Source organism: Calypte anna, chromosome Z (assembly GCF_003957555.1).
Source record: "Calypte anna isolate BGI_N300 chromosome Z, bCalAnn1_v1.p, whole genome shotgun sequence".
Lineage (NCBI taxonomy): Eukaryota > Metazoa > Chordata > Aves > Apodiformes > Trochilidae > Calypte > Calypte anna.
The window spans coordinates 60,324,081-60,347,448 of record NC_044274.1 but is presented as its reverse complement, the minus strand read 5'-3'; the positions used below and the strand labels follow the sequence as shown (position 1 = coordinate 60,347,448).

At 43.6% G+C, this 23,368-nt stretch overlaps 1 protein-coding gene across 2 annotated transcripts in view; it reads left to right on the top strand.

Moving 5' to 3' along the window:
• The window catches only part of ELP1 (elongator complex protein 1), a 33,477-nt gene that overhangs the window by 6,763 nt on the left and 3,346 nt on the right, over window positions 1-23,368 (top strand). For both annotated transcript variants that reach the window (XM_030467261.1, XM_030467262.1), the window contains 27 exons: window positions 117-216; window positions 1,078-1,168; window positions 4,068-4,191; window positions 5,673-5,763; window positions 6,198-6,428; window positions 6,723-6,893; window positions 7,339-7,438; window positions 8,128-8,310; window positions 9,059-9,165; window positions 9,603-9,706; window positions 10,538-10,591; window positions 10,692-10,797; window positions 11,462-11,577; window positions 12,318-12,391; window positions 13,006-13,084; window positions 13,349-13,428; window positions 14,237-14,377; window positions 15,461-15,546; window positions 16,127-16,275; window positions 17,102-17,225; window positions 17,663-17,760; window positions 18,957-19,158; window positions 20,519-20,580; window positions 21,056-21,118; window positions 21,226-21,286; window positions 22,043-22,156; window positions 22,823-22,934. In XM_030467261.1, the coding sequence (XP_030323121.1) occupies window positions 117-216; window positions 1,078-1,168; window positions 4,068-4,191; window positions 5,673-5,763; window positions 6,198-6,428; window positions 6,723-6,893; window positions 7,339-7,438; window positions 8,128-8,310; window positions 9,059-9,165; window positions 9,603-9,706; window positions 10,538-10,591; window positions 10,692-10,797; window positions 11,462-11,577; window positions 12,318-12,391; window positions 13,006-13,084; window positions 13,349-13,428; window positions 14,237-14,377; window positions 15,461-15,546; window positions 16,127-16,275; window positions 17,102-17,225; window positions 17,663-17,760; window positions 18,957-19,158; window positions 20,519-20,580; window positions 21,056-21,118; window positions 21,226-21,286; window positions 22,043-22,156; window positions 22,823-22,934 (3,023 nt within the window). The remainder of the gene's footprint in view (window positions 1-116; window positions 217-1,077; window positions 1,169-4,067; window positions 4,192-5,672; window positions 5,764-6,197; window positions 6,429-6,722; window positions 6,894-7,338; window positions 7,439-8,127; window positions 8,311-9,058; window positions 9,166-9,602; window positions 9,707-10,537; window positions 10,592-10,691; window positions 10,798-11,461; window positions 11,578-12,317; window positions 12,392-13,005; window positions 13,085-13,348; window positions 13,429-14,236; window positions 14,378-15,460; window positions 15,547-16,126; window positions 16,276-17,101; window positions 17,226-17,662; window positions 17,761-18,956; window positions 19,159-20,518; window positions 20,581-21,055; window positions 21,119-21,225; window positions 21,287-22,042; window positions 22,157-22,822; window positions 22,935-23,368) is intronic.

Sequence of the window (23,368 nt, the reverse complement as noted above, 5' to 3'; positions counted from 1 at the left end):
ATGGATTGATTTCATGCCAAGGCTCTTGGAATAGCTGAGTTGCAATGCAGTCTGCTTAGACAAAGACAGCAGTTGCCTTACAGCGTTTTGATGCAACTTTTTTTCTGTAACTTCAGGAAGTGTCACCTACTTCAGCCTGGGATGATGGCAGGCCTCGGGTGACATGGAGAGGAGATGGGCAGTTTGTTGCAGTGAGTGCTGTCTGTCCAGAGACAGGTAAGGGACCAAACCTTTTTGAAATACCAGCAGGTGTAAGAGTGTTCTTAAGCAGAAGCTTATGAAAAGAAGGCAAGGACTGTTTGACACTTGTGGGCTATTGGCCACTTGAAGCAAGAGTGAGTTGAGATAGGTGCTCTTTTCTCTATTTTGTTGTTCTCAGAGGCATTTTACAGACACATTCTTTGCAGTTTGGTTTTTCACCCAGTGAGAAGCCAGCAGAGGTTACTACAGAGTAGTTACCAGCTGAACTGCTTCTTTTATCAGTGTTAAGTCACTGCTCAAGCTCTAAGTAATTTCTGGTGGGCTTCCAGTGCCAAATGGATTAATCTCTTTGGATTGCCATATCCACTGTTCCTCAATGAGCAGTCTTGCCTCATACACTGTTGTTTAAATACTGGTAATACTTTTCCCTAAAGCCACAGAGGTAATGAGTGCATGCATTTCTTGTAAGGCTATAATTTTTATGTCCCCTGATAGGTTCAAAGTGCTCAGTAATATGTATTGGACAGCATACTGAACTGCACCAAACTGCACTGCTATTTTTACTTCCAGTACTTCAGATTAGGGAGGATATTGCACTTATAGGGTGATTTTAACATTTCTGTGTTTAAAGTAGCAGAGGGAAATGGCTATGACTGAGATGCATCAGACTGAAATTTCTACTCAGTTCCTTTAGTGTCATTCATTTACTAAGGGAGAACTGCCTGAGACAGAACACATTCTTGTACCTCTTAAGGCCTAAGAGAGAAATCTCCTTTTTACTCATGTCAATAAGAATTCTAGTTCTCTCCTAGAATTAGAGAAGTCTTTTCCCCATGCTTTGTTACACCTTTGTCTCATTGTTGTCTCAATCTTTAGGTGCTCGGAAGGTCAGAGTATGGAACCGAGAGCTTGTTCTGCAGTCCACAAGTGAGCCCATCTCAGGATTAGAGCAAGCCCTGTCCTGGAAGTGAGTAGCAAAGCAGTCTGCCTGCTGGCACCAGGTTGTTGCTTTTTAGAATCACAGAATCCTAGAATGTCATGAGTTGGAAGGGATCTTGAGAGGATCGTCCAGTCCAACCTCCCTGCCAAAGCAGGATAACCTAGGGCAAGCCACACAGGAACACACAGGAAGAGAAGGAGACTTCAGAACCACTCCTGGCAGCCTGTGTCAGTGCTCTGTCACCCTCACAGTAAATAAGTTTCTCCTCACGTTTGTGGAACTTCCTGTGTTCTATCTTAAAGCCATTATTCCTTGTCTCATTACTGGGCACCACCAAAAAGAGATTGTCCCCTTTCCTACCCTCAGATATTTTTTTTCCAATTATCATCATCATATATTTATAGACATTGTTAAAATTCCCTCTCAGCCTTCTTTTCTCAGTGCTAAACAGCCCCAGTTCTCTCAGTCTTTCTTCATAGGACTGATGTTCAAGTCCCTTAATCATCCTTGTAGCTCTCCATTGGACTCTCTCCAGTAGATTCCTGTCTCTCTTGAACTGGGGAGCCTAAAACTGGATACAGTATTCCAGGTGTGGTCTCACCGGGGCCGAGTAGAGAGGGAAGAGAACATCACTACATATGCTGGACACTTTTCCTGATGCTCCCCAGGATACCATTGGCCCTCTTTTCCACAAGGGTACAGGGAGACTCATGGAGAATTTACTGTCCATTAGGACTCTGAGGTCTTCTTCCATGGAGCTGCTTTCCAGCAGTACATCTCCTAATCTGTATTAGTGGTTGATGTTATTCCTACCCAGGTGTGTGACTCTGCACTTGTCTTTGTTGAACTTCATGAGGTTCACTTTTGCCCAGCTCTCCAGCCTGTCCAGATCTCATTGGATATCAGCACAGCCTTCTGGTATATCAGCCACTCTTCCCAGCTACGTATCATCAGCAAGCTTGCTGAGGGTATTCTCCATCCCCTCATCCCCTCATCTTCATCATTAATGAAGATACTCAATAAAACATGACCCACTACTGATCCCTGGGGAACACCACTGGCCAGAGGCCTCTGACTTGACTCTGTGCCACTGATCACAACCCTCTGAACTCTGTTGGTCTACAGGTATCAGTCCACCTCACAGTCCAGACATATATCCCACATTTCTTGAGTTTTGCTGCAGGGGTGTTGTAGGAGACCCTGTCAAAAGCTTTATTGAAATCAAGCTATAGGACATCCACTGCTCTCCCGTAATCTATCCAGTTGGCCACACCTTTGTAGAAGGTTATCAGGTTAGTCCTGCAAGATTACCCTATAGGAAATCCAAATTGGCTACTCCAGATAACCTTTTCCTTCACATGGTTAGAGATCGCCTCCAGAATGAGCTGCTCTGTCACCTTTCCAGGGATGGAGGTGCAGGTGACTGGTCTGTTGTTGCCTGGGCCTTCCTTCTTGTTCTTTTTGAAGACTGGAGTGACATTGGCTTTTCCCCAGTCCTCAGGCACCTCTCCTGTTTGCCAGGATTTTTAAAAAATGATGGAGAGTGGCTCAGCAACACCAGCCAGCTCTCAGCATGCCTGGCTGCACACCATCAGAGCCCATGGATTTGTGTGTTAGTTTATCCAAGCCATCCCTAACCCGATCCATGCTGACCAGTGGAGTGTCTTCCTCCAGCTATGCTCCCTTACTTTTAGTGACTGCAGTTCCTGAGGGCTGCTCTTTGGAGTAAAGACGGAGACAAGGCATTCAGCATCTCTACCGTATCTCCATATCTGCATCTTCTGTCACCATATCTCCTGCTGCATTTAGAAGTGGACTCATCTTTTCTGATTTTTCTCATTGATGTATTTGAATAAGCTGTTCATGTTTTTCTTTACCTCCCTAGCCTAAGTTCCAAGAGAGCCTTGGCCTTTCTTGTCAAATCCCTACATAACTCTGGCAGCATTTCTATAGTACTACTAATTAACCAAACCATTTTTCTACATAACATAAATTTCCCTCTTCCATCTGAGTTTCTCCAGGAGCTCCTTGTTTATCCATGCAGGTCTCCTGCCTCCTCTACTTGAGCTTTGTGGAGGTAGTGTTTGAACACTGACCAAATGACTCAGGCCTTCCTACCTTAAAGAAGACAAAGTTAGCCCTCTTAAAATCCAGGGCAGAGCTTCTACTTACTGCCCTGCTTCTTTTCCTAGCAACTCTTAAAATGTCATGGTCACTACATCCAAGACTGCCCCAAACCTTAACATCCATGACCAGACCTTGTTAATAGAGGGTCCCAGCACTTCACCTCTCCTCATTGTATTCTTCAACCACCTGCAGCAGAAAGTTGCACTGCAGAAGCCTTTTGGACTGGTTATATCTGGCTGTGTGATCTTTCCAACTAATATCAAAGTGATAGAAGTCACCCATGAGCACCGGGGCATATGACCTCAAGGCTACTTCTAGCTGTCTGTAGAAGGCCTCATCAACAACTTTTTGGTTTGCTGATCTGTAGTAGACACCCACAAACAGCATCTGCCATGTTTGTATGTCCCCTCAGTCTTACCCATAAGCTTTCAGCATTGTCATTGTCTCTCCCTGCATTAAGCTCAGTGCATTCTAGTTGCCTACTCACATAAAGGGCAGCTACATCACCGTGCCTTGTCAGTCTGTCCTTCCTGAAAAGTACACAGTACATCATATAGTATCACATAGTACATCAATAACCAATCCCAGTAATGTAATGATGTTTTATTCCCTGGCCACAGTCTTTGATCAGCATCAATGTAATGTTGTTTGTGTTTGTTTTTCCCAAAACTTGAAGAGAGCTTCCTTCTGATCCAGTAAGAGGAATAACAGCCCTGGAGAAAATGGGATATGATTGGTGCTTAAAATGACAGCTTAGTGATTGTATTATCAACCACTTTTTGTTTGGCTCTTTTTTAAGGCCTTCTGGAAACCTGATAGCATCCACACAAGAAAAACCAAATAGGTATGATGTTGTTTTCTTGGAGAAAAATGGACTTCTTCACGGCGAGTTCACCCTCCCATTCCAGAAAGGGCAGGTCAAAGTAAGTGCTGTGTCTTGGCTTCTTTGATTAGAGAGTAATGGAGAGGAGGACTAGATCTTTTTCTTACTACAAGGGGAAGGTTTTAGCTCAACACTAAGTGCTTGGAAATAGAAAAAGTGACCTGAAAATAGAACAGTGAAGAAGCCTGTGGAGAGCCTGCAGTGCCCCCTGCAGGCCTTTAGTACACATACAAGTTAAGGGGCATTGTAGCCTTGGGTGCTTTTGACCACTGTCAGGGTTTAACACTGGCCCGGCAATTAAACCGAGTTACAGATGCTCTCTATTAATCTATCTCTCCTCCCTGATGAAGAAAGGAGAGAGAATAAGGGAGAGAGACTTTGGTTTGGAAACTAAACTACACAACTTTAATGAAACAGTAATGATAAATAGGAAAATTACTAAATATATACAAATATACAGGAAAATGGAAACCACATTCGTCCCCCCTTTTCCCCCAATAACTCTCACGTCACCACCGAGGCTGCAGGGCAGCCCTGGGAGAGTCCAGGCTGGACTCCTGGAGTCGGCAGCAGTCGGGAACTGGAGGCAGGAACACACAGATATGGGCTGGCATGGATCAGGACCACAGGCAGACAAACGGACGGAATCCTTCCAGGATGCTGGGTGAAGGAAGGGAAGCAGGAAAGGCAGGAAGGGCAGGCAGCTGGAAGCAGGAAATCTGGCTTGGCCCTCGTGATCCCTCAGATTTATACTGAGTATGATGTATATGGGATGGAATACTCTGTTTGGTCAATTCTGGCATCTATCTTGTCCGTTCCTCCCCAAAGCAGGGCTGCAGGTGGGACCTCTTTCTTCCTTCTGGAGGGTAAAAGTTTTCCTCAGAGCTGAGCAGTGTCCTTGGCTCTTCACACCAGTCTCTAGCAGTAACTTTAAACATCAAGTGTTATTAGTCCTAGAAGCACACACTGTCTGAGAAGCTTGCTGTTAATTTCAGCAAGTGCAACTACTTACAGGAGACTTAGCTAAAAGCAAAAGTACAAGACAGAAAATCACCTTTATCCTGACCCAAACCAGGACAGACCACTTATACCTTCCACCAGGCAGATGCTTCAAAAGTGCTTTTCAGGATGTCAGCTGTTGCAAGAATGAGGTGAAATAGCCCATTATCCCAAATCAGAGAAGAGAGAAGCTACTGCCAGGGTGTTACTTCAACCTCTGCCTTTGAATGCTAAGAAGTCTTTTGGCAGATGCTTCCTGAGTGCCAAGAGAATGCTGCTGTCAAGTTTGTGGTTGTATTGCCTCTTCAGCAGTGTAGAACCACTATGAGAGGTTCAGCTTCAGGATGCTTTTCTCCAGCTGTCAGGAGCATTACAATACACAGTAATAATATTAGTATATTAACCCATGCCTCTTACATTATTGAAAATGAGAAGCAACTTGGGGTCCTGCAAACCAGTCAGGAGCATACTCACCCTACGCAGAAGCAATAGTATCAAAAAGAGCCATGTTTGTTTCTGCAGGTTAATGAACTGCTTTGGAATGCAGATTCTACAATCCTGGCTATATGGCTGGAAGATCTCAAGCTGGAAAAATCCAACCCATGCAGTTACGGTGAGAGCACTGTGTGAGGCTCTTCCAATTGCTTGTAAATGTGGCTAGCATTGAGTGTTCCTCTGCAAGACACTGGGGAGTCTTACCTGCAGCTTTGAGACACCCACGTGGGTCACGAAGTTAGTAGCTGAAGCATCTTCCAGGCTACAGTATTTAGAAGTAGTGTTAATGAAATGCTAAAAGTGTGAGCCCTTCATAAAACATGGCTGCCTTCTCACAAGGGGAACTCAGAGAATTCTAGCATTGACTTTTTCCACAAAGTCTGTTGTTAGAGTTTCTTGTGCTGGTTGTTGTATGACACAGCCCATGGGCTGAGGTCTAGAACTATGATTTTTATTGCACTTAACCCACACCTAGAAGAGCAGCAGTGGTGGAGAGAACTTGAGATGTGTGTCATGTAGTTGTCTTGGTAATAACCATTTGTTTTTCTATAGTTCAGCTGTGGACCACAGGGAACTATCACTGGTACCTGAAGCAGAGTTTACATTTTGGTAGTCTGGAGGAAAATCGTTTAGTGTCACTGCTGTGGGACCGAGAGAACCCCTACAGACTGCATGTACTCTGCCTGGGTTGGCATTACCTCTCCTATGACTGGCACTGGACCATAGACCATGGAATGGGAGACAATAGCCAGCATGTGGCAAATGTGGCTGTAATAGATGGAGGTAAGCAGTGGGAAGGCCACTTTGTAATTTCAGGGTCAGGATAGGCATAGCCTTCTGGGTGCAGGCTGAATGGGACTGTGCTAGTTCTTCTGTTACCTGCTGTTATTAAAACCTGTTTATAAGGGGGATGTAATTAATGGAAGTTTCAGAGGTGGTTCAGTGGAGTTAACTACAATGGGCACAGCAGCTGTGTTTTTCCTTGACATTGTCCCTACTTTCAGTAAAGAACCTAACAAGAGCATCAGTAACATTTGGTCTGGGTTACAGCTTGTTGTTTTTTTCCCTCTTCCACAGATAAAGTGCTTGTCACAGCATTCCAGCATGCTGTGGTGCCTCCACCCATGTGTACCTATGAGCTTCAGCTCCAACAGGCTGTTAATCAGGTTGCATTTCACACAGATCCCAAATGTAGCGGAGATATGGCTATCCTGGATGCTGACAACAAGATCTCTGTGTACAGATATGGTGAGAGCATGTTGCACTGGCCTGTTAAAGGAAGCCCTCTGTCCCTAAGGCAACCCTGGCAGACTAGTAGGGTGATGATCACTCAAGTCTTTTAGTCAGGAGCAAGATATACCTGGTTCAGCTGTGGGTTCATGCTCAGTGCTTTTATCTCCAGTATTTTGGGTGGCACCAGGAGCATTTTGATGGTTCACTGGGGTTGTGGGAAGACAGTATTATTCAGACAGGAGACCATTGCTCATGGCTGAGTTTTGTACTGTAACATTACAAGGTATTTGTGATCTCAGAGTACGTGCTAATGAGGATTAAGTGTTGGCTTTACATGTAGGAATAGTATTTTCTGACTTTTATAGTAGGTTCCTGTAGCATCTACCTTTTGGTAAGAACGAAGATGAAAGGGGCTCTTTTGGGAGGATTTCTAAACTCTGCTTTGTTCTGTGTTTGCTAGAACAGAGCACAATGAATGACCTCACTGTCAGGTTTGGAGCTGTGGGTGGAAATGGATTTAAAGCATCTGTGGAAACACCATGCCTGGATAAAACCTACAGGTAATACTGAACTAATACAATTGTAGTGGAGAGCAAAGGGACTACCCTTTTCTGTCTAGATGTTTTAGAGGTCACAGCTCTGACCACTTGTCTCAAGATTTTGAAGACATTGTCAGATCATGTGTTTTCATTGCACTGACACTGTGGCTGCAATTAGTGCTAAGGACTGAGCAACACAGTGGGCAGTTTATCCTGAGAGGTGCCCTTGACTGAAGTCTTAATCTAGTGGGAACAGTAACTGTCAGTGACAGCACTGAGACAGCCTCTCCGGTGCCTGATGCTCTTGGCATTGGGGTGCTGCTCCTATTTTGTGCTTCTGCTCCCAGAACCAAATTAATGCTTGTGCAGTGCCCAGGCCCATGATCATGGCACATTGAGCAACAGAGCTACTTGCATGGTAGACAATGTAAAAATAAAAACACTCTGCTCTACATTTGTATGTGTGCACAGTTGTCACCAGAGCAGTACTGCCTAGGGAAAACAAATGGTGGTCTCTGGTCTCTGTCCTTCATCTCTAGCCCAGCCTGTGACAGGGTTCATGCCTTGGCTGACTGTCCACATGAGCCCTCCTAGTCATGGTGTGTGTCTGAGCAACCAGGCTGTGCCTTGGAAGACCTTTGCTACTCTAGTGAGGTGGAGGTTCTGGAGATGGAGGTACTGAAATACTGTTCTATGTTACTTTGTGACAGAGTCGATGTAGGCAGTGACACCAATGAAGTGATGAATCCTCTTGGGCTCCGGTTTCTCACCTGGCTGCCAGATGACAGCTTCCTGATGGTTGGTCAGGGTCAGCATGCTGCTCAGTCTGTCCTTCACCACCTGACTGCAGTGCCTCAGGTGGCTGGAGCTGAAGAAGGGCACCTGAATTTACGGTACTAGAGATCTGTCTCTTGTGGGTGAAGTCTGCGAGCACCTCTGGACAGTACCTGCATGATGCTGTCTCTCAGTAGACATGCAGCCTGGAGTCTGTGCTCTGGGGAATTTGATTCTCTTAGTGCACGAGAACCAAACAGCTCATGAAGCTGCTTACTGGTCAGCACTTGCCTGTAGTCCTAGTGCCTGACAAGAGGGTGTATGCTAGCATGCTTGTGTCAGCACAGAATAGTTCTGTTCCTTTGTCTGAAGACCCTCAAGAGCACTGAATTCCTCCATTTTACCCTTAGCATCCCATTAGCAAGGTCCAGAAAGTTCTTGTCCTTGTCCTTTCTTGCTGGGCTTTATGGAGTCAGTTGCAGTAAAGCCGGATCACAAAAGGAAAACCACCTGGGCTGCAGAAATCTACTTCTCAAAGAGATCCTGTGTATTGCTTTCTGCATCACTCACACAGCAAAGACAGGCAGATTTGCATGTGAACTGCAGATTAGAACAAAAGTTGTCTCTGCAGAGTGCTGTAAGCATGCAGACAGTGCCTCGCACAGTTAGGCAAGTGCCTCTTGGCTGGACTAGCTGGTCCTCTGAGGTGACAATGTCAGTTGACATAGGTGTGAAAGACTGCAAAACATCTTTACATGAACAAAGTATCCCTGCTGGAGATGTGCATCCTTCCCTCTGGCCACAGGAAATGCAGGATCTACATGTCAAATGTATTTACTAGGTCTGATGTTCTTTGTCTTGCTTCAGGTTCTCTGTGCCTGTAGATGGAGAAGTGATCAGTCTGTGCTGCAGCCCAGTTACCAAAAGTGTAGCTCTACAGCTGGCTGATAGACAGATCCTGAAATACTTTTGGGGTAAGCTAAGTCCTACCTGGTCTGAGATGTAGTTATTACAGATTTCTCAAAAGGTTTAATAGGTGATCTGACGTTCAGGGACATGGGTGACCCTGGTAGCTGGTTGTGCCTTTCATACTCCCTCTGCTCCCAGAAATGGACCAAAATTAGTAGGCTTTGTCAGAAAGCTGTTAATGTTGCTGAGAATGATAGTTCAAATTTTATGGTTTGAAAAGAAGATGACTTTCAGTTATTTCAGAAGTGCTTATTGCTCCGTCCTTGGCACTTCTCTCTCTTGATCCACAGTGGAATAGAGGGGCTGCTGAGCCCTTAGGAGTTACAACTTTCTTGTCTGCTGTGTCCTGAACTTTTGGGTCAGCATTCCTCTCTGTCAGATGGCATATCTTATTCCTAGTCTTCTTCAGATACTGGAAAACAGTTTTATCTTTGTTTTTTAGAGGGTTCTACTCCAGTCCTTGAGCCCTGGCGGACTAGCAGTGGCTCTGCTGTTCGGTTCCCCTACCCTTGCATGCAGACTTCTATCACAAGGATCAGTGGTGAAGTAAGTAAGACTGTGAGCAAATTTTATTATCTACTCAGTTGTTTCCTGTTTCGAATGTGCACCATCATCCCCTGCCCAGGGTTCAGGGATATTTCTTAATGGCGTTCTTTACATGGCCCTATTTAGAACTGAGAGTGTATCTTTCCTTGCCTTCTAGAGCATTCGTGATTGCTTGCAGTTAACATCCAATTCCCTAGTCTATGAATACAATGCATAATGTCCTTGAAGAGCAATAAATTTCAAATTTAAAGTTTCCAGCAATCACTGCCCTGCTCTTTTTAAAAACAGATTTTTGCTTATCTGAATTTACCCTGTTAACAAGCAAGGCTGCTGAACTGTTAGCAAACACTGAGTTACTGCAGATCTACTACTACTGTTCTTTTCTATTTTTTAACAGTAACAACAGCTTAAGGAATGACTTGCTATTTTGCTGGTAGTTTCAGGATAGTTTCTGTCCTTCAGTGTGCATCCAGGTGAATGCTGTACAGTGTTGCTTTGACCTGCTCTGTACTAGTGCATGTCTTCTGCTATTTTGGACCAAATACTACACAATAAAAAGCTAAATTATCTGCTATGGTTTCTGCTTCTATTTTCTTACTGTGCAGTTTCTATTACAGGGTAGACCAAACTGCATTTCAAGCCAGAAGTGTTTAAATAAGCCTTCCTGGTATAGGGCTTTCATATTTCCTGTCCAGTTTCTCTAAGTAGTTCACATGAGGTATTCAGTAACTAATTGTAAGGTCCTTCAATCCAGTGCTAGTAAGTTGTATGAAACACTGGAGGTTGAGGCCCTGATAGCTAATAAAGCTTGTCATAATTCTTTATTTACAGGAGATGATATTGGGCCTCACGGATCGATGCCGTTTTTTTGTGAACAATACCGAGGTACCAAAAGTTTTTACCCCTCCCTGGAATCCCGTTTTGCTCTGGCAAAGGCAGCCTTCCTGTTCCATTCCGTGCAACAATAAACTTCATTTTTCTACAGGTTGCTTCCAACATCACCTCATTTGCAACGTACAATGAGTTTTTATTGGTGACAACCAACTCCCACACCTGTCAGTGCTTCTGCTTGAAGAACCTGTCAGTGAAAGGTAAATGCCAGCTCTGTCTGCCTGCTCCTGGCAGCTCATGGCTGTTGTCTTGGAACCACAAGGTGTCTCCATTTTTCATATCTAAACCTGCTGTATTCAGGTCACTCAGACCATCTGTTTAAGAGATAGAGGAAGAGAGCTTCTTTCAAAAATTTATCAGAGCGAGGAGCACAGAACTTTTTATCACATGCTTCTCCCAGGGAGCAGGATTTGTCCTGTAGTTGTTGTCCTGTCACTGTTTTCAGAAACTTAGACCTGCATTCCCTCACTCTTTTCCATGTTAAAAAAAAAAAGGAGCTTTGTACTCTTTCAGGGTGCATGATAGAGAAAGACTCCCAACAGAAAGAGTTTCTTGTGCTATCTAGCTATGAGAGATATGAAGACCCTGGGAAAGACAGCATGACAAGTTACTGGTCCTTTTCATTTTTTTGTGCTCCTTTCATTTGTTGTGTTGAACTTTGTGATCCTATTGTATAGAGGACATACGTCTACTTTGCGTATAGCGGCACATAGCACTGAGAAATCCTTTCCCTATCTGGAACTGTTGAAGATCACTGGGTGTATTATTGACTCAGTTGGTCCTGTATGACCTTGCAGGGCCACAGAGGAAAGCCTGACTGGGGCACTGTTCTGCCATGTGTGCTGATAAATATGCTTTCTTCAGCCCTTCAGGCTGGCCTGAGCAGTGCTGCTGCACCCAACAGTGAGACCCTGCGCAAGGTGGAGCGAGGTTCACGCATCATCACCATCGTGCCACAGGACACAAAGGTTGTGCTGCAGGTCAGTGCTGTGCCTGTGTCAGCTGAGGTGTGTTGTCAAGGGAGGAATGGGGGGCATCTCCATCTCACCAACCTACAAACCATGTGTGCAGTGCTGCTGTCCTGTAGTGCTGCAGCATGATGCCTCATGAATGTCCAGCCACCTGGCTGGATGCAGAGGGGTTTTAAGCATGCCTGTGGGAGCAAGATTCAGCACAGACAGCTGGGTGTGTACAGAACTGGGAAAGGCTGTTCAGATTCCTAATGACTGAGGCATTATAGGGCTGCAAACTATGGCCTCCCACTGTGAATTTCAGACTCACCTCTTATTACTTGCTGTATTTGCTAGCAGTCCTCCATTAGCCATGGTAATAATTTTGTCTGAAGGGCTGAGCTTACTCTTCAGAACCATCAGAGATTAACGGAGTGGAGAAGAAGGATGTTACTTGAAAGGCACCTCTGGAGGTGTGTGGCCCAACACCCTCCTCAAAGCAGGGCTAACCAGAAAGCTTGATCCGGCTGCTCTGGGTCTTGCCCTGTGCCATGGAGTCCAACGTCCTGAGGAAAGAATGTTTTCTGAGCTGAGAGGATTTTTAGATACTTTTTCCTCAGTGATTGAAACTGCATGTCTGTTGAAGTGAACAAACAGGCCTGTACACCTGCATACAGCAGATATGCCTAGAAAACTGGCCACTCCTCCCTTCACCTTCAGTGTAAGCAAAGTAACTACAAATAAATAGTTGTGTGGATCTTGTGTTACAGATGCCAAGAGGAAACCTGGAGACTGTTCACCACCGAGCTCTGGTTCTAGCCCAGATTCGGAAGTGGTTAGACAGGTAATTGGCACTGGTGTATTCTGTCTTTCTCCCTCAGTCTGAGCTGTTAGAAGCTGGTTGGCCCAGCCTTATTGTGCTGGAGAAGAGAGAATTAACTTTGTTAGTGGGAATTTAACTGTTTCTGAGGCTACCAGCTAGGAGTCCAGCTTTGAGGAGTCCCAGGTACCTCTCCCTTGACCACTGAAGAGCTTCTATGTGTGCTAAGGCTGTGTGGGTGGGAGAAATCTTCATCTGCTCCCTTCTCCAGACAAATTCATCACTTCTTGATGAAACTTGCTGTTTTTCATGTTTTATTTGTTTAATTGATTTACACTGAAGTTTTGTGAAACAGAAGTTTGTTAGATTAAAATGTGGTTCTTTGGTTTAGGAGAGGAAATAATAATGCAAGGCCTATATTGCTTACTCAGCCTGGCACACTGCTCTGTTCCACTGCAAGAGGCTGGTGATGAATAGGATTAACAATCCATGTTTTTTCAGGAAGGCAACCTACATGGCTTGCTGCCAAGGCATTCCACTTCTCAGGGAGTCTGTGCTCAACCTCTAAGTCAGTTGCCTTCATTTTAATATATTGCACCTATTTACTGTAAACTATTGCACTTGATTGATTCCTCCAGGCTTATGTTCAGGGAAGCATTTCAGTGTATGAGGAAGCTGCGAATCAACCTCAATCTTCTCTATGACCACAATCCCAAGGCAAGTATGCCAAATTCTGTTGTATTGTCTTCCATATCCATCTAGTCTGGAATCCATTGATACTGAACAGTGGGCTCAAGAGTAGTGGTGCTGTCAGTTCTGCTTTCAGCAGAGACAGATGCTCTGCACAGCCTGCATCCCCATGCAGGTGGATTGGATTTAGCATTTCCTTCATCTTGTGCATTCAGAGGAGGTCTTTAAATTTGTTCTTATACTTACTGTAATTGTTCAGAATTACCATAGTAATGCTCTTGTTCATTTCAGGTATTTCTGGAAAATGCAGAAACCTTTATCAGGCAAATAGATTCTGTGAATTACATCAACTTATTTTTCACAGAACTGAAGTGAGTATAGTTCTGCGCATGGGGCCACACATGTTCTCAGTGGCAGTACAGTATTTTTTCAAAATATTGGCAGCTCTTCAGTGTGAGTGCAAGGAGTCACTTGCAAAACTGTCATGTTGAGCTCTAAAGACTAAAGTAAACTCAAGAATTTCGGTCTTGTTGGGAATGTCAGCTTGCATACACCCATTAGATTTTTTTCCAGTAAGTGATTAATTAGTAGATCATCTGACTGCTTTAATTTGTCTTCTCATTTACTGTACAGGGGTAAATGTGGACAGAGAATGTTTTGTTCCCTCATAAGGAGGAATAAGGACTGCAAATATGAAGCCTGAGGATAAGAGGCTTGCTTACATTTCCAAATTTCCTTTCTTATGTTCCTTTCTTTCTTGAAGGCTTAGTGACAAGAGGCTTTGGGTCACTGGTAGCTTCAGGACTTCTGACCTAATCTTAAATCTTTGTCTAGAAGTAACAGTAAATGGCTGATTTTTCAGAAGTGCTTTGTGCTCAGCGTCTCTGCAGTGGATTTAATAGAAATATATTGAAATATTTGTGTTCTGATTTTTTTTGTGCAACTGAAGTAATTGTTCTGAGCAGTTTTTTTCAGTGCCTCTCCTGGCTCAGAAGGGGACAGACAGGAGATGCTGGGGAGCTTTCCAGTAGTGTGGTACTGTGTCAGTACTGAATGACATATGAGTGATTCTGTTCAGTAGTTATTTTCTGCATGCATTTGTGTTTCTTCATATCACTGTCTTTGTGCAGGGCTTTGTGAGGAACTGTGCTATTATTCATGGTATCTGTTTTTATTTAGAGAAGAAGATTTCACAAAGAGTATGTACCCATCTTTGAATGGTAACTGTAATGCTCAACCATGCCAGCATCCTGGCCAGAAAAAAGTAAACCTCATATGTGATGTGATGAGAGCTGCCATGGAACGTATTGATCCTCAAAAGTAAGCATTTTTTTGTTTGGGGTGAAAAAAACATCAGAGAGATTTTTAGTAAGTCATTTGCAGAAAGCAAATGTGTCCTTAACATCAGTCACTTGGCTTCAGATACTCTGAGGCAAACCTGTGCTCCACAAAACTTTAGTAGCCATACATCTGCTAAGGATGCTGTCCTGAGAACCACAGCATCTCGTAATTCCACAGATGGCAAAACAACTTTTTACTTCTAGAATTAAAGTATCAGACACAGGATGCTTATAAGAGCTTAAGAAATACACTCCATTTGGGAAGGTCTGTGTGGCTTAGAGGACAGACAGGCATGAGCAAGGCAGTAATGCTGGCTTTTGGGAGCTGGCTTTTCCATTTGAGACTGAATTACTTTTGTAAATCTTCAGCTGCGTCTTTCTGAATTACGACCTTTTTGGTAACCATCTTCCTTGTATGAATCAATACCAGATAGAAATAAAGGGTTGGAAAAGAGGATAATATTGGTAATGAAACAGGGCTAAACCATTGGCAGCTTACACGTGAAAGAGTGGATAGAGGAGCAACAGCTGGTGGGTTAGTGCTGAGCCCTGAAAGATTAGACACATTTCAACAGACAATTTATGGGAAGAAAGGATTCCCTTAGCTGGGGAAGCTGTTTTGATACAGTATGAGTGAAATGTATGAAAGTAGAAATAATCTCTTAGAAATCTTTCCTTTTATAACAAAAAATGACAACTTTCATGCCAGATGTTATTTGGAAAGCTTTGTCTGGCTGTCCAAGCTTCCAAAAAGTGTTGTGCTCTCTCCATTGTGCAGGCTGCCATGGGGAGGAAGCACCTCCAATTTTGTGACATGTTTAGGGAGACATGCTGAGTAGAAAAACTTTCCTGGCATATCTGTTCTCTTCCCGTTTTTCCTAACTTCCTTGGAAAAAGACTGAAATATTTGATAAGTTTTGGGATTTGTTGTTTTGGGTTTTTTGTTGCCTTGGTTTGGGTTTTTTTACTAAAATGTAAAGTAGAACTTGAACAAGTGCTAAGACAGGAATAAGCAATGTTTCTGCTTTCTTACTTTTTCATTTACTGCTTCTATTTTCTTCAGATATTGCCTATCAATACTGACAGCACATGTAAAGAAAAGTCCTCCAGAACTGGAAATTGCTCTCCAGAAGGTCCATGATCTTCGAGGTGTTGTATCAGGAACTCACAAGTTTTGATAATGGGTGGTTTGCAGGAGCTTTCATTCTTAGCATGTTTCACCCTGGAAATTATTTTCTACTGGCTATTTATGGAGCCATCCAGAAAACAGAAATGTGCATGAAGCTAGCTATCTGTCAGTTGCACAGCAGCATATCAGCTAAGATATGCTGCTGTACATGCCCTCAGCTCATCCTTTTATCTAGGTATGCCAGTACATAGCCCAGAGTTGGAGCTGTTTTCTCTTTCCAATCAGAACTCTGGTTTTCCCAGCATGGAATAGGAGGTCCCATTCTGGGTCCTGGTATCTCAAAGTGGCAAACATGGCTTGTATTCTGTGATGATACTTGTGCCTTGTCACTGTTGCACACTTAGCAATTTACCATGCTTGGTTTTATCCTTGAAGTTGCCCAGGAAAGACAAACTAACCCCTCCTGCAAGCTGGAACAAGGTGTTAGTTTGGTGGTCTCGATATGATGTTAAGGATGTACTTGATAATGCACTCCTCCCTCAGAGTGCTGTTCTGATGATGATGGTGTAGTTGATTGTATGCTTTTTTTTCTTGTTACAGAAAGCATTACTCCAGATGTCAAAGCTGTGAGTGCAGAAGAAGCACTGAAATACCTGCTTTTCCTTGTGGATGTCAATGAATTGTATGATTACTCCTTGGGGACATATGACTTTGATTTGGTCATCATGGTAGCAGAAAAGTCTCAGAAGGTCTTGTCTTATAGTTCCAGCCAAGGAGCTATTCTTCTGCTTTCCAAGAAGTTCTTTGTAGTCTATGGATCAGTCCAAATTTTTTTTAAGTCATAGCTCTCTCCTCAGGCAGAACTCCATTTGTTCGGAAGTCCAGTGTGTGCTTGGGATGATGGCATGTCTCTGCATCCCTAAGTACTTTTTGAGCACAGTTTTGGTGCTCAAGGTGAAACAGAGCTCTTCTAGAGTAGCATAGCAAAGTAGCTCTGGGGAAAGAAAGAGCTGTTGTCTGAAGTGTTGTGACCGCCTGCTTTACACTCCCACTTCTGTACTCTTTTGATTCTTACTTATTTGTTGGTGGCCATTGTAATAGTGTACATCTTCCAGGGGGTTTAATTTTAAATCTCTGAATGGAAATGCCTGTCTTCAGAGTTTCCTAATTTTACAGGCTGTTTTTGATCAGAACGTCCTATTCATGTTAACAGGTCTTATGACCTTTAGTGTGGGTAAATTGATCAGCTCTACAGCTGCAAATTTATACATGATAATTGGTAATAGCAAATCAGTGTTTGATTTGATACCTACTCTTGAATTTTAAATTATACCAGGCTTTGTATACTGCTGAGGTCAATGTGTAACTTCCAAGTTAGTCATTGCTGGCAAGAATACATATATAGAATTGACTCTTTTAAGTTGGCTTACGTTAAAGAAACAAAACAAAAAACATGCCACCTTTTTAGTACATTATTATAAAATTTCAAATACAGAACTGTCTGTTTGTGAAGATGGGAGCAATAAAGATCTTAACCAGGTTAGCTCAACCCACCCTTTTTATTATTCTTTGCAGGACCCAAAAGAATACTTGCCCTTCTTAAATACCCTCCGGAAGATGGAAGCCAATTACCAGCGATATACAATAGACAGACACTTGAAGAGATACAAAAAAGCTCTTGGGCACCTCAGCAAATGTGGTAGGTGTTGCTAAGGAGAAGTTTTCCAATGGAACATTTCTATTTTGGAGAGTCATTGGGGAAAAACAGATGAAGAAAGAGAAAGATTGCACAGGGTCATCTTTCCTTCTGGCAATGCATGGTCAACTAACCTCTCCAGCATGCAGTGTAGCTTGGAGCAGGGAGAAAGGATTGCAGGTGTTTACTGCTCTGTGAAACAAAAATCTTGTTTTGTTCCTGTTGTAGGTGACTATTCACCAGTTAATATTGCTGGCAAAAATGCAGCAAACCTGAAGGAAGTGAATAAACTTGTTTTACAGTAATGAAATAGGTGCTTTGTGCTCTTCTACCTAAGCACCTTTAGTTGCCTCTTAATGCAGTGAATCCAGACTGGCTGGGAGCCATGAGACCCATGTACTTTCTCTTTTACTGCTATGAAAAATAAATTATTTCTGCAGGTCCTGAACACTTCTCTGAATTTCTAAACTTGGTGAAAGATAAGAATGAGTATTGTGAAGCCTTGAAGCTGTACCCCTCTACCACTCAGGAGTACAAGGTATGTTAGCACATAACACTGCAGCATGCAGATTTTATTTTCTCTTGTGTGTTTGCATGTTGATGACACCCTGAGTGAGGGCAGGAATGAGACAGCAGTTGCTTGTGTTCAAGTTCTGTGGGTGATTGCTGTTCCTGAGTTGTCTGAGACCCTTCTCTGAGATACCAGCTGGAATGATTCCCAGTACTGACCCTGCAAGGTCCAGTCACCAAGAGTGGCTGTTACTTCTTTAATCCTGTGACTAGGAGAGCACTTGGGAGTCCAGTTCCTGCTGCACTATCTCATGGTGTGCTGGAGAGCTCCTGCTAAGATAGAAAGACTTTTATTCCTGTCTTGATTTCCATGATACCAGCTTTCTGCCCAGCACTTGCAGGTTGTTTGGGGTACACTTTCTTATTCTTAAACTATTCTGAAGAGTACTCGGGAGCTTGGGGTACTTGTAGACCTGCTGTTCCTTAGCATGTTTTATCCTTTGTTAGTTTTGGTAATACAAGAACTTCAGCTTGCCAAGGCTGAGGTAAAATGTAAATTAATGCATTTAATGTAATTAAATTTATATATTGTAGATACACAGCACACAAGCCTTTGTAAAAGAAGTAGATGAAGATAAAAGAGCGAAAATACAAAAACTCAGTCTGTAACAGTGAAAAGCGGAAGGGCCTCTTTCCTCATGAGTGTGGTCTGTTCCTTGCTCTGGCTCACTGGGAGCCTTTCTTTATTCCCTATGTATTTTCCAAGTCAAATCCACTCACCCCTTCTTGATGAATATGTGGGCTTTGAATAGCATAACAAATGCTAGGATCTTGATTCACAGCAGCCTGTGCCTATGGAGTGGCAGGTCTTATATCCTCATTTGTGCCTCAAGTGACCCCAGGAGTAAGTTGGTTCAGGGAGACATTCTAACAAAAAATGCTCAGGTGAGTAGGGAAGAAGGGGTTTATTTCCTGCAACATATAGTTCCCTATTGCCTTGGAGAGTTAGGTACCTCTGCACACTTCTTGCTCTATCACTGTAAAATGGCTTCATGTGCTAATCATGAGCCTTTGGCTTGATAAAATGTTAAGCCTTGTGCCTGGAGGTAATTTGAGGGAGTGGGATGTAGGCTTTTGTTGACAGGCACTTCATTTGTTACTAATGGAGGACTGCTACTGATTCTAGAGCTGATTTCGTATTTCTCTTTTGTCCATTTCTTGCAGGATATTAGTGATGCTTATGGGGAGTACCTGATTGAGAAGCAGCTATATGAACAGGCTGCACTGATATTTGCTCGTGCTGGCAGCTTTGCAAAAGCACTCAGTGCTTTTCAGAACAGTGGCAACTGGCAGCAAGCTCTGTGCATGGCATCACGGCTTGGTTATGGAAAAACTGAGCTGTCCATCCTGGGACAAAGCATGGCAGGTAGGCCTTAGGGAGACAGAACTGTGCAGAAAACTGAATGCTGTTATTTTTGATTCATTTTAATTTTACCAAACGTTTAGTGAAATCCTCAGTAGCCAGCAGTGTTTTTCCTAAGGGGAGAACAAAGATCCCATGTTTCCCAATGGTTTGTGTGACTGCACATCATCTTTGTTTCTCACAGGAACCACAGAATGTTGGAGCTGAGCTGGTCAGCACCCAGGAGTTGCCAAGCTAGCTGTGGGCTTGGCTGCCCTGTGCTGACTGCTTCTTGTACTTTTTCCTTGCAGTCTCTTACTGAACTGATATTCCAAATTGCCTCCTAAGTTAGTCTCAGTGAATGAAGATTCTTTGAAGTGTCTGACATGACAGAGGCCTCTAGACAGCATTGACAGCACTGTGCCTAGTCCCAGACTGTAAAGACTGATGGAGGATTCATAGCTGTAGCTTTTGTGTTTTCTCCATAAAGCCTGCTAACAGCTAGGACCAACTGTGTATGTAAATCTATGGGCTGTCCTACTGCAGAAAAAGGTAGCTGGGTCTCAGAATTTGTGCTCACTGAGACATTTCAGACTGTATACAAGATCTGCTGTGGACCTGGCATATATGTCAGCAAGAGAGGCAAAGCATCATCCTGACAGTGGAAATATGATTCCTGGGAGTTTTGTATTTCAGAGCTGGATATTCCAGTATTCTCTTTTTGTGTCACTTCATGTGATTTGGATCCTTTATGTCCTGCCTTTAATACTTGTGTCTGCTTAGCTTGTGACTGCTTATTTTGCTGAATTACAGTTACAGTTTAAGAGGGGCACCTCAACATGTTTTCTCGGTGAGATTACTTTCCTTGGCTCATTTCATTATTTTTTCTGGTGCTGTATATATCTTGTTCTCATACATTACATCCTAGCATATGAACAAGGTACTGACCTTTAGGGAACTAGAAGCCCTAAACCCCTCCACCTTGGTGGCTGCTGTACATACCACAGAGAGAAGGTGGCCAGGTGCTCCCTGCAGATAGCCAGGCTGTGATACATTGGAGTTTTCAAGGAAGATTCCCTTTTTAGATCCTGTCCACTCAAAAGAGTATCCAAAGAGACTATTTGCTATTTTTGTCCCAGACTGGGAAGAAAAACGTTCTCCAGCTGTCCTTGAGGGACATGCACCAGCAATTTCACAAGCAAACTGCTGATGATGCTGCAAATTAATGAATTCTTGACATCAGGCAGCTCTTTTTTTACTGGTCAGATTAAGTAAGTGTGTAAGAATGTAGGAAGTGCTTTAGTAAGTGGGATTTTCCTCTACTTTGTTTTGTGGCACAAAATCCATCTGCTTCTGGAAAGCTGAACTCCTCCTTTTCTTGTAGGAAAACTTGTTGAACAGAGAAAGCATGCAGAGGCAGCCATTCTGCTGGAGCAGTACACTCAGGTAATGTAATCCATCCAGTCTGTGCCCCAGTAATACCCTGTTTCAGAGAGATACACCATCTGTGTTTTGTCTGCTGTCCTGGGGCCACATGTGACTCAATGCATGCTGACAGCAAAAGAGTCTGTGCCATAGGGTCTCCTGGGGTGGGCAGAGGTCCAGGTGATGTAGTGAGCAGGGTGGGGATGAATGCTGTGTCACTGAGTTTTTCCACCCCGAAAGCTGCCTCTGCTTCGGTATGAAACATTTCTGTCTCAGAGAGCTGAAGCATGAAGGCTGGAGCTGAAGTAAGGAATCAATCCAAGCAGGATTTCCCCTCAGTGTGGGAGAAGTAACTTAGTTTGTTGTCGTTTTATATCCACAGTTTTCCTGTTCTAACTGGGATACTGCTGCATAGAAATGTAAATCTGGATGGGTGCTACCTAAATGTGTATTACCCTAGCATCTGTATCAGTACGTGGTTACTCTTCCCTTTTAGGACTATGAAGAGGCTGTTCTATTGCTCTTAGAAGGGGCTCTTTGGGAAGAGGCTTTAAGACTGGTAAGACATTTCAGAGCACAAGAAGAAAGTCTCTGTAGAGTGCAACAAGAGGGATGGGATCTGGGTTAGATCCTTAAATAATACCTTGTTTCCTTTCCCTGATCCAGATTCACAAGTATGACAGATTGGATATCTTGGAGACGAACTTCAAACCTGCTATTCTGGAAGGTGAATCTGTGCAAGAATCTAAGACTTCTCTGTGCTGTAGAGGCTAAAGGTCTTCACTGTGTCTGTGGGATGTCACAGCACTCAAGTACTGGGAGCTGACTGGAAGGATGCTTTGATTCTGCTTAATGACACCCATTTAGCTGCATTTGGCTCTACTCAGTGCATCCTGAAGCCCTGCAGAGTCATGGGCTCTGTTTAACTTAGTCAAGCTCTCTCTGAGCTTTTCCAGACTTCACAGACTGCAAAGGGGTCTGTGTCTGCATGTCCATGGGCAAGCAGGAGAGTCCTTGTTCTAGAGCAGATGTGACAGTAGAGCTCTACAGACTAAGAAAATGTTTTATATGAGATTTTTGAAAGATACTTACTTTTATTGCTGTAGTCTTCCTTATATCCAGGTTGGTTACTACTGGTTGTTTTTCCTTCCCATGCTATGGTCAGTAGGCTTCATAACTTGAGGGATTTTTTTTTTCTTTAATTCAAACCTAGTATAAAGAGATGTAGTCACAGAGCCTTCTGCTCCTCTTCATCAGAAACAGACTCTTGTTCTTGAAAATGCTTGTCTGGCAGGTTTTTTAAACTCCAGGTGCATCTTGTTTGGTGAACTAGCTCTGAATTTCCTTCCACTTGAGGTTTTTTGTGTGCTTTGCACCTGGTTTCTGAGTTTGTTGAAGGACCGTGCTCCTTCAAACTTCTGTAAAAAATAATTTTATTATTTGCTTGCACAGATGTTCATGCTCTTATTTTCTTATTGAGCAGCTCAGAAAAGTCAGCTGATCTTCCTAGATACTCAGAAAACAGCATTTCTTCGCCATAAGAGTCGCCTACAGGTGGTCCGAGAGCTGAAGGAGAAGGCTTGTGAGAGCCTGCAGGGTTGGTATTGGAAAGCATGTGATTTTATTCTGCATAAGTAGCTGTGATCATATTTTTGTTTTTCTGGTTCCAATTTTCTTGGTAGAGCTGTACTCTATTCTGTCTCCAGGGGTACCCACAACAAAACAGCATTCTTGTCACCCTTTCCACACCATACTTTCACTGTCACTGTTTGATCTTGCCTTTTGGATGGCAGCTTTATTTTCAATGCTGTCAAAGTTTTCACAGACTAAAAACGCACCTGAAAGCTCTTCAAACTTTCACTGCATTATCTCCACACTGCCAGCCTGGCTGGGTCAGACAGTACTGAGTATGCTGAGCACTTACCAGGCATATTCACCTGCCAGGTCACACAGGCTTGGGAAAGTTTTTTGCAAGCAGAATGCTTTGTGCTGGTTGTGACTTGCTGCACTGAGACTCTCATCCCTCTGAACATGCCATTCAGTGATATAGTCCCCACCAGGGCAGAAGAGCACTGCGTTTCCCACAGTTCCTGTTTCTTCTTTTGTGTGCTGGCTGAGAGGGGTTGAGAGCTGTCAGGCTCCAAAACACCAGGAGGCAGAATGAATCTGCCCAAGCTGCTTTTCCAGTGAGCTATAGAGATTAACCAAAGAAAAAGCTAGGAATAACTGTGGCTTTTTTTCCATGCTGCGACATGTTTTGCAGATTATGAAATGCCAAATTGCCCAGAATTGGATCTTCTCTCTGAAACCAGCAGTGTTGTCACAGCCAGCGACATGAACAGCAAATATTCACACAGCAATTCAAGAATATCAGCGTAGGTATCTGCCTCAAAACAAGATGGGGGCTGCAGCCCTAGGATCTGCATTTGGGAGGGAGCTTGGCATGATCCGCCTTGCAGCTGTTCGTGCCTTGAGGCTGCTTTTAATTACAGGCTGTTCCTCGTTGTTTTAACTAATATTGGGAGGGAGGGAGAGAACAGAAAATGCCAGAAGCCACTAGTGCAACAGGAACTGAGTGTCCAGCAGAGGAGCTGTGAACGCAGACTCAGCAGGAGCTGGGTCTATGGTGTCAGGCATGTCGCCAAAATGTCTGTCTGGAGGAAGCTTGATACAGAGCATGGGCGGAGTTTCCCAAACATTGACAGCGTGTGCACATGGCTTGTGCTTTGTCTTATGCTTTGGACTTGATGGGTGGGAAGTGCTACTAAATTCCATAGCCAGGATTTTCCACGCTGGGTCTGTGTTGCCT